Source organism: Protopterus annectens, chromosome 1.part1 (assembly GCF_019279795.1).
Source record: "Protopterus annectens isolate FY-2018-M chromosome 1.part1, PAN1.0, whole genome shotgun sequence".
Classification (NCBI taxonomy): domain Eukaryota; kingdom Metazoa; phylum Chordata; order Ceratodontiformes; family Protopteridae; genus Protopterus; species Protopterus annectens.
This window is the reverse complement of record NC_056726.1, coordinates 1,246,541,089-1,246,552,313: the sequence shown is the minus strand read 5'-3', so window position 1 is coordinate 1,246,552,313 and position 11,225 is coordinate 1,246,541,089. Positions and strand designations below refer to the sequence as shown.

Below are 11,225 nucleotides of genomic sequence, written 5' to 3'. Positions count from 1 at the left end.
GGATCTTATTAGCCATCTGTTTGTTTATGGCAGGGGACCACCAGATTGGCTTCCTTTTTTGGAGGAGAGCATCTTGGTTCTATTTGGGATGGCATGATTCATGCATGAGTGGATGTGCTCGTACAGTGCCTTAGTGTAGGACTCAGCAGTCGAACTTTCAGTTCCCGTCTGCATAGGTGTCATGAAGTTTGTCACTTCTGACTTGAGTAGCATGAAGTTGGCTTTGGAGAATTTTTTTATGGAGGTTTCAATACTGGGGGAGGGGTGGAATGTGGATGTTAAGGGTGATTAGCTTATGGTCAGACCAGACCAACAAGGGGGTGACCATAGGTATGGAGCATCAATTTCCCATGTTGGTAATGACCAGTCTAAGATATTGGAGCCCCTGGTGGGACTATGGATTAGTTGATCCAGGGCGCTGGAATTTATGAATTCCAAGAACCATTGGGCAAAGGTGCTGGCACTTGAGAGTTTTCCCAGTTAATGGCAGGATAGTTGAAATCACCTGGTATTAGGGTGTTTGGTTGTATCTTAATATTTTCCAGTATGTTTAGAAAGGTGTAGTGAGAATCTTGAGGCATGGTGGGAAATCTGTATCAAGCTACAATTTGGATTGCAGTCTTACCTAGTGTTAGTTGCACCTGGAGAATTTCAGATACATTGTGTTGGGCAGCTAACCTAGTGGTGTGAATATCCTTGGTGAATATGGGCACTCCTCCACCTTTAATGTTTTGGTCCTGGTCTGGTGGCCGAAAAGTGTGGTACGAGTTGTAGCCTGGTATTGCAGGGGTGCTCTCTGGAGCCTTGAACCAGGTCTCAGTTACTGCACAGATATCAATGTTCTCCATTATTAGGAGTGCCTCGAGAGAGTTCATTTTGAGGTTTAGACTTCTAGCATTGAGTAGCATTACCTTCAGAATTTGCATGCTTGTACCTGTTACAGTGGTGGTTTTGTCCTTTGAACTTTGCCTAAAAAAGGCACTATAGGGGTGGCAAGAGCCTTAGCCAGTAACCTGAATCCCAGGGGCAACAGGTGCAGACCATCTCTGGCAAAGCATCGTGGTCTGTCGATCATGTCATCCCACGCAGACAGGTACTGAATCCACTTTGAATGACACCAGAAGCTTAGCCAATTGTTGAAGTCAATCATTTTGTCCTTATATTGTGGCATCATTCTGGGCGAAGGCAGGATGCTACTCAGGGCTAGGGTCATACCTGCCTGGGCCACATGATCTGAGAGCTCTTCCATGTCTCTTTTCATGAAGTCCAGGGAGGTACGTCTCAAGTCATTCACTCCAACATAGACAATGACAGTGTCATATTTGTACTTGTTGTGGAGTGACTTGAGTGGATGCATTATGTGGCGGATCCTGGCACCCGACAGGCAGCTGACTGTAATTTTCTCCTTGTTCAGCCTGGTGAGTGGGACATCAGTGTGCCTGACTATAGAGTCCCCTATGACTAAAGTGTTAGGTACGTTTTCTTGCCTTAGGGGCTGTTGCTGGGTGGCACACTGGTGTTGTGAGCTATGTGACACTTTGGCTGTGATTGGTGTTTGCATTTCACCTTCAGAGGTCCTTGTTGCTTGGGCAGGTTACAGTTAAGGGCCTCCGCATATGTGGATTTAATGTTGCTATGTGTGGGTGTTGGTGGTGTGGGTTTAGAAGGGCTATGTGTTGCTTGAGGTGTAGTGTGGGTGTTAACCTTCTCCTCTTGACTGCCTAGCACAATCTTGGGTGGAGAGAGCTTTGCTTCCAGTTTGGCTATGTAAGTGCATCTCTCACAGGTTGTAGTGTTGGGTGGTAGGAGGAGAGGGTTGTCTGTGTACATGAGGCAATTGCTGCATTGCCCCAGTATGCCCAGATTCACCAGGTGGACAGGAGAAATCACCGGAAGCTAACCCTTGGACATGCCTGGTTTGGTGCTTTTTTTGTAAAGTGTCTTTTATGGAATTTGAAGTGTCTGTGTTTAGTTTGCTGTCTAGCAAAACATATGTAACTATTTTATTGTAACAATTATTAGACTGACAGATTTCATTGTTGTATGTATATTGTTCGGCATTTCCTAAATTAAATGTATTTGTAATGTTAGTTATATTTTTAAGTGTTAGTAGGCTAGATGTTTATTTGGAATATATGGGTCTTTTTCCATATTCTCCAGGATTCACTAAATGATTTCATTAGTTGTTTTCATTCAATAGATGTGGTGAGTATAACAAAAGGTAATAGCCTCAGACAACCATTTGGAAATCGTCTGTATTGACATAGGTTGTCCCTTCTTGCCAACAATTGAATGATTGATCCAAAGATCTGAAAGATTTAGTTCTGTCAATATAGTACCTGTTATTTCCTTGGACATTCAAGGTACGGAGTATCCTTTCTCCCTCATTTTTAGGTTCAGGAAAGAAAATGGCGAGATGGATACTTGGGCCTAAAGTAAACTCAGATACCACTTTAGGCATAAAAGAACAATTAGTTCTCAAAGAAACCCTGCCATATGGAAACTGAGGGTTGACTCACCATAAGAGCTTGCAACTCAGATATCCTTCTTGTAGAGGTCAAAGCAGTCAATGAAACCATTTTCCATGTTAAGAATCAAGTCAGACAGATTATCTGGTTCAAATGGAGCAAGTGTTAGCTTTTCTAACACAAAATTAAGATCCCAAGGAGGGACCACCAATTATCAAGGAGGCCTCTTAAGCTCTTACACAAAACCCCTTTCAAGAGCATTTTGACATGAGACTACATTGACATTGAAAGAGGAGGATTCATGGGCAGCCATGCTTTAATGGCTGATAAATGGACCTTGACAGAGGAATAAGAAATGCCATAGGATAGTAACTCACACAAATATTGTAAAACCAGAGAACAGCTAGCCATGAATGGGTGCCCGTTATGTGGCTGCACTAACTAGAAAACCTTTTCCATTTGCTAATATATGATTTTCTAGGAGCAGGCTTTCTTGCCTCCATTAGTACCTGCAGCACATCTTTAGTAAATAGGTGCCGAAAAGGAATTAAGACCCTATCATCCAGGCTGTCAGTTAAAGATAATTGATATCAGGGTGTATCAAACACCCCTAAGTAAATCCATTATGTGAGATCTCCCTCCCAAGAGAGAGATTCCCAAAACTATGAAAAATACTCTGAAAAGATACGCAAGTTGTCTAAATATGGAAAAATGTAGATACCCTGTAGCCTGCAATGAGCTATGATTGGAACTAGACTCTTTGTCAACACTCTCGGTGCAGTGGATATTCCAAAGCTTAAGGCAGAGAATGGATAATGTAATCCAGACATACCAAACCTTAAGATATGCCTGAAGTCTGAATGAATAGCAATGTGATAATAAGCATCTTGTAAGCCTAATGTTACTAGGAAACTTGAAAGAGGAAGAAGAAGTAACATGTTCTGAAGTGACATCATTTTGAATTTGGGCACTATCACAAACAGGTTTAAGAAAGAAAGATCCAGAACTGGTCTTCAATTTTTTTCTTTGGTACTAGCAACAAAAGAGTCTGATCAGGAGGAAGAGAAATGACGGGTCTATATCATGTCAGCAAAATGGCATTACAACGAATGCCGTTTCACCAACACATATAAACCACAATTGGAAAAGAGCGAACACTCAGGTCAGTGATTTCTTTCCCAGGGAAAGAAATCACTTGGCCTGAGCCGTGATATTGCCCCTTATCTGACTGTAGTGTGATCTCGGACTTGGTATATTTAGTTAGGGGGGATGAGGGGCACAGCCCCCCACATTGGGAGGTGTGGAGGATGAAGCCCCCCAGTTTGTAATGTTTTAAGTAGTATGCTGTGTTTTGTTGGTTCACCAATTTTTTCCATGGGAAAAAAAATTGATGAAGTGGGGTTTCACTCTTTTAAGATAACAGTCTATATGTGTCGGCAAAACAGCATTCACTGTAATGCCATTTTGCTGACATAATATAATTCCAGAATGACCCCCTGGAAGGGAGGAGTTTTCTCCCACTGCCATCTGTAACCTTGATGAATGATATTTAGAGCAAATTTGTCTGAAGCAATTTGTTACCAAAGAGAAAAATGGAGATTAAGACTTTCTGGAAGAAATAGGGGGGCCAGGGTGGGATGGAGTCACAAGGTCTCTTGAATGGTCATTCAGACATATTGGATTTTGGGACATTACAGACTTTTTGGGACTCCATTGCCATTCCTTCTTAAATGTCTGTTAACCTGAATTATTTTGAGACTGTTTATTCTGTTTTCTACCAAAAATAGAAGAGGAGAAAGAATATCCCTTGGACAATTTGGAAAAGGAGAGCTGAAAAATCTTAGAGATTCCCTGGATTAGCTTGCCCCTTTCATCACACTTTTTATTTACTTGTATTTATTTATTTATTTATTTATTTATTTGACATTTGTTGACCAGGTTAGTCTAGCCAAAGCCCTTTTTCAGTGGAGGCCCAGGGAAGAAACCTCCACAATTAGTAAAAATCAAGTAAAAAAAAAACACGTGAAAACACAAAAATCAAGTATAAAACAAACACAGATATATCAAAAATTAGAGAATAAACAAATATGTGCAGTACAAGATTAACAACCCCTGAGAGTATATACATTTTTAAATTGAGGAAAGTAGGCTGTCTAGCTGAGGCAAAGCTAATTTTTCAGCAGAGGCCCAGAGAGAAAAGCTGCACAATTACAAAAATCAAGCAAAAAAAAAAAAAAAAAACAAGTGAAGAACAAAAATCAAGTGTAAAACAAACACAGATACATCGATATTAAGAGAAGAAAAAATATACGCAGTACAATAATTAACAACCCTCAAGAGTATATACATTTTTACATCAAGGAAAACAAGCTGCACAATCTTTTGAGAGAAATGTTCTTGAGTAGCTTCAGTAAGATGAGCTGAACAGTGTTACACCAAAGGGATCCTGGGTAAATGATGAATGGTACGAGGTACCTACCTGCAACTGAAGCAAATTACTAACCTGCTGTGGTGGAAGAGACTGTTTGCTTAACTTTTTTCTTTTTGTGGCTGGAAGAAGGACTAACCATAGGAGGCCTGTTCTATAGTCAAGCCAAAAATGGTGCCTCTTTCTCAAGGAAGACATGCAAAAAATGCCGGTAAAACTATCAGTCTATAAAAAGTTACTGTTTTTTTAACAGAAAAAACACACTAAGAAACACTTTCAAACACTATGTCAGCTCCACCTAAGGAAAATAAATACAATTTCTCCACAGAAAATATGTTTTCAGTTAGTTAACACTACTTTTAAACTGAGTACATTACAGTCTCAAGAAAGTCCATTAAAACACACCACGTCTAGCTTTAAAACAACTTTCCTGAAAAAGGAAGTAATAAAATATCAATACATTTAAGAAAATGGAAGTTTTTTTCTCCAAAAGGAATTTATCTGCTTAGCAAAGTATAAACAGACCATCGATACTCAAGCGCCTCAGAGGAGTATACTCTTCGGTGGCAGTAAAGCTCTAAAGGACTTCCTGCCCAAGCTTGTCTTTTAGTCAGATCAGCTCAAGCTGCTTCATAGTTTGGACAGGTGAAAGGTACCCTGAAGCTTTGGAAGCTGGCCAGTCATTACATCCTTGGCAGGATGTAACCCATATAGCTAAGGCTATGCTGTAGTGAGCAAGATGATGAATATCCTTACCTGCGTTCAGTGTGTGTCTTTGGCCACACAGCACACATTAAAACCCAGTCATACATACATTCACATGCATGTATCACCCCCAATTCTTTCTTATATAGGAATAAGCAGTTGACAGATTCCACACTTGCCTATATACACATATATACTCAACAATTATGTATATATATGATGAGAGCAGACTTTTCACATGTAGCACTCAACAAACCAACACTTACGTGCCAGGACTACAACAATGAAGACCATAACCACATATCTCTTCTTGCATAATTATTAAGAACCAGATTTGTGGATCAATGTAAGTATCCTGCTTTTTGTACTGAATAAAACTATATAAAGCAGTAAGATTTATAGAAAATAACACTAAAGGAATAATACTTGCATCTGCAGTTGGAATAACCTGCTATTGTACCAGCAGGTAATTTTATTTCTGTGCTTTATTATATTGTTTGAGAAGAGAAAATGGAGCAAGTTTCGGTAGCACAAACAAAATGTAGTCATATGTAAAATATGTAGCATGCTGATGAAAAATACTACTTGAGAATGAAATTCATGTATCTGGGGATAATAGTTCTCCCTAAGAGGGGTTTCCTTCTGTTTGAGACTATTGCTAGACTGTGCCGTTAAAGTCCAGTAATGATACTAATGATAAATCGGTATATTAATATGATTATCTAATATGACATTTTCATTTTTGGCAGGTGAACTGCTAAAGATCATACCTCTCAACTGTCCAGATTTTCATAGAATGTCCAGATTTTTGCCTCATATTTTTCACCTGTTTCTCATAAATTGTGGTTTTCTGACAAATCACTGGCAAAACATTGAGGACTGAAGTCAGAAAATAATAGCAAACATTTGACTTTTAGGGTTCATATCCTTCAGAAAATTCATGCTAACGTAAAGCCTGTTAGTCCAGCAACTTTCTAAGTTTGCAAGAGCAATATTTAAACAGCGTCACTATTTTTGGACCTTTGTCCCCCCCCCTTTATTTGTGGCTTTGTCCAGATTTCTTGCTGTAAGAGATTTAAAATTATGTTAAGGATGAAATTAGTATAGTCCCACTTCAAATAAAAGCAAATACATGTCAATATAAATTAAGTGAGCCTAGCTGTGTTCCTTATAGAGTCTCTATACATGCTTGAGATGAAATTGCTCAAGCTTTAGTAGACTGATGAAAAATAAAAAGAATGGCATAATGCCAGATGCTTTTTCCTGTAGGATATCACTGCTGGTATGATTTCTAATTGTGTGCGGGCAGTGATTTGTTTAGGAAGATTTATTACTTTTTCAAGTTGGTGCCACTGTGGAGTTGGTACATATATATATATATATATATATATATATATATATATATATATATATATATATATATATGGGTCCATGCCAGATGGATGAAAGCTCAGGTAAACGAAGACCACATCACTGAGACAACTACACTGACAGGAAGAATCCCCGACAACGGTAAGTCAATGTATTATGGAACGGAATACATTCCCGTTTCCGTAATACACTCGAAAACCACATTACAACATGTATAGCAGGGGGGCAAGCCCCCCTGCACCCCCTTCACCCCCCTTACTTAAATATACCAACTCTGAGATCGCACTACAGTGAGGAAATGGGACTAACTCCCAGTCCACACTACTAACTGTTGTTGTGGATCCGTCCTGTCGGTGGAGTCATCTCAGTGATGTGGTCTTCGTTTAACTGAGCTTTCGTCCATCTGACATGGACCCAATATATATATATATATATATATATATATATATATATATATATATATATATATATATATATATATATATATATATATATAAGTTTGGGGAGGGGCATATAGGAAATGTAGAGAGGCTTAATCCCCTGCAAAAAAAAAAAAAAAAAGAAATTGCCCTTTTTACTTTGGGGCATTTTTTGTCCTTTTTACACATTTATGTTTAGAAAGCTAGTGTTTCATTGCAGAACCATTCCTTACAAAATGTATTATGTGTTCCACCAAAATGTTTAAACCAATAAATCATGATATTTAAAGATAAATTAAACAACATGCAGCCCTGTCAAAAATGTATATGAAGCCTATTGATGAAAAGTACAGAAGCAAGTATAATTAGCGGAGCGATTAAAATAGTGTCATGTTTTTATTCTAAGATTGCAATGTCTATAAACTAGCAATCTGAACTATACAGGGTAACATTAGAACCATTACTCCACTGATTAGTGTAAATTATACTCAATGTTCTATTGGGACAAAGTTTATGGGTTTAAAGGTTCATATGTATGTATGTACTAGGTTAGCTGCCCTTGCAGGACATTTTAAGCCTAGCCAGTTCTCTTTTCGTGCTCAAAATAACCTATCACATTTAGTTATAGATTGGCCTTATCCATCCCATGGTCAATAATTATATATTACGCCTAATGAGAATAAATGGGATCATACCATAGATAACTTGAGGGGATCCATGCATGGCATAAAGCATTTATGAGCTGCATATGTCCATTAATAGTAGAGGGGACAGTCTTGGGGTAATTTTTTTTTCCCATCCATAGATCTAAGTTGCACTTGAAAATTAATAGGGATGAACTTTGTTTTATGTGGATGAGAGTCTATACCACAGCAGCAGTATCCTCTGTGAAATATACCTGTCCCTCCAAACTATTCTGTTGCTATTGCAGAAGAGGTTTAGATCCCTAGACCAAGTATTTCTGATGCCATTTGACTTGCTGATTTGCTGACAATTCATCAGTAATGAGTCAGAGGATGCCTTGTATGTCAGACACAGGTCACCTCTTAGCAGTCTGTAGGGATACAGAGTATAGTGACAGGGCATTGAGTCAGTCCATGTAGAATATGTTGTTCAGGCCTTGTATCCTTTTAGTAAGGTATTTCTGTGGGTGTTCCACTTGTTGCATGTGCTTGGACAGATACATGCCAAAGGGGACATTACATTCAATGACTGGCCCAATGAGGGCTGAGTAAAGGGGGGGCAATGATATCCCTAGATCTTGATACAGTCCCTTTGTTTATAAGCCATGCAATATAGAAGGACTTTCTTACAACAATAGACACATGTTGGAAATGAAACGATAGGAAAAAATTAATATAATATAAATGGAAATTCTTGGAGATAAGATAAGCAGGGGTGTGGCCAGAGATATAAGTTATGTCCTCACAAACTCTTATTGGTACCTCTGACCTACCTGGCAATTAAAAAAACAGACACATTTCTCAAAATGTTGTCCCCACCAAGCACTTAATAAATGAAGGCATCATTTGCAACTGTTCCTCCAAAAACTGTTAAAGATACTATTTTTAAACAGTTTTCTGCTCTGTACGCAAGCTGTGTGCCTGTTGCTGGAGACATTGCTTTAGATTGTTGCAAGGATAATATGGCCTGAAAAGCACCAGTATTTTCACTGATGCTCAGTAGATAGCATGTCTAACACTATCCATGAAAATAAGAATCCATTGTTGTTGTCACATGAGAAAACTCTTGTTTATGATAATTTATTTAGTTTACTGACAGTGCCCGCAGTAGTGGTGCTGCGGTAGCATTGTCGCATTCAATTCTCAGATAGAGCGTTTTCTGTATGGAGGCATGCGTGAATGGGCGTACATTCATTGAAAGTTGTGCGTCAGGGCTGGTAACTCAGCACGTAAAAATCCACTACCAAACATTAGTGGACCGGAGTTCCGCTGTGGCGACCCTTAACCGAAAGACACAACATTTAGTTTACTGACAGTTCTATTCAGGGGTGACATTGTACATTTTAAAAACTGCTATATATGTTTGTAATGGCTTCCACAGTCTTAGAAAGATTTGAAAGCTGAGGCAGTAGTAGTTCTGACGCTGTTTGCTTTGCAGATATGCAAAAGTTTCATTAAACCGGGATCCATGGATGCCTTGTATGCCAGTCATAGATCACCTTTCAGTAGTCTATAGGAGATGGAGTATAGAGTAGGGCTTTTAGGTGCTCTGCATAGGACATTTTATTCACTCCCTGTATTATTTTTGTAAGGAATCTTTGCAGACATTCCAGTTGCTGCATGTGTCTGGTCAGGTAGATACCAAAGGGGCATTATACTCAATGATGGGTCTAATGAGGGCTGAGTACAGTGGTACAATGACCTGTAGACCTAGATGCCATGCACTTTCTTATAAGTTGAGAAACATAAAAGGATTTCCTTACTAGCTTAGATACATGTTGGTCAAAGGCCAGACTGTCTACATACATTTGCAAACATGCATGACAATGCATATATATATATATTTTTTTTTTAATCTAGTTTTACTGCCTTCATATTTAGTATTCTTTGATGTTACTAGTTTGTGGACATTTTTGGACTTTCTAGGAGCTGGAAGGTAAAGTAAGCTCTACAAAAGGGCTATGATTTGTTTTCATCTGTTCAGAAAACTGCAATATATAAACTAATGAAGTGTATGATTAAAACTAGTGTTTTCTGTTTTTTGAAACAGGAGTTTCTGGTGACTGGAAGAACCATTTCACTGTTGCCCAGAGTGAACTTTTTGATGCTGTTTACAAGGAGAGGATGAAAGATATAAATATGAAGTTTATCTGGGATTAGATTTTTATCATGAAAGGCTGGTTCCGTATTTGGGACAGTTATACTGAAATGGCATATGGTGCATTATGACATCTCACACTGATATCTTAAAAAGAGAGCTAAAACAGACTGTAATTTATGAAGATATTCTTGGTTTAAACCTTCAGTGTAGGTATATTTTATAAAATGTTCTGCATTTTATGAGAAAGATAACTTACGGTGATAAAGATTGTATTTATGTATATGTTTGTGTTTTATAATTGCACGCATTTCACATGGCTGTAAAACTATGATTCATGGCAGTATTTAAAGAGCATTGAGACTTTGAGAGTCTTTCTCAGTGTTTATAGGAAAACAATATAATCAGACATGATGTATTAGTGGGAGAGCAAATGTAGTGGAAGGAAAAACATATAACGTTCATGTAACAATGTAAAATGGAAGTTGCAGGTCTGTGATCCTTTTGTATAGCTTGTCCTAGATCTGTCTCAGATCTGTCTCAGGGATGAATGACAAGACTAGAGAAATGGATGCAGCACTCAGCACAAATGCTGGCTATATAAAATATTTTATTCATAAAAGTAATGTGTCTTTAATATCATCTGTATTATGTGCATATTACCACATATAGTCCTATGTACAATTCTGCTTAAGAAATTTATAAACAAAAGTCATGCAGCTTGTAATTTGTACTTGCACTTGACCAGTAAGATGAACTTGACCATGGATATGAAATTCATCTCTTGGTGTAAATGAGGCATGAAGTATACAGCACAGTTATGAAAAGAAAGCAGTGATTATGTGTCCTCATCTTTAGGTACAAGTCTTCACATCCCAAGCTTGGAAGAAAGTTATATGACTATGAATTCAAACCCTTTTCTGATTATTAGTGCTTCCTGAGTTGTTCATATTTGTTTTAATTAAGTTATTGTATTTCTGCAGTATTTATTAACACATTATAGACATGATTAAAGATGAATATGTTAATTCTGTACCTATCAGTAGGGATTTG

The 11,225-nt window shown here is 38.1% G+C and overlaps 1 protein-coding gene across 1 annotated transcript in view; it reads left to right on the top strand.

Annotated features, from left to right (window-relative positions):
* The window catches only part of LOC122815986 (sulfotransferase 2B1-like), a 539,545-nt gene extending 528,925 nt beyond the window's left edge, over positions 1–10,620 (top strand). The window contains exon 6 of the mRNA XM_044088868.1: positions 10,103–10,620. Within this exon, the coding sequence (XP_043944803.1) occupies positions 10,103–10,234 (132 nt within the window). The 3' untranslated portion in view covers positions 10,235–10,620. The remainder of the gene's footprint in view (positions 1–10,102) is intronic.
* Positions 10,621–11,225: the final 605 nt, after the last annotated feature.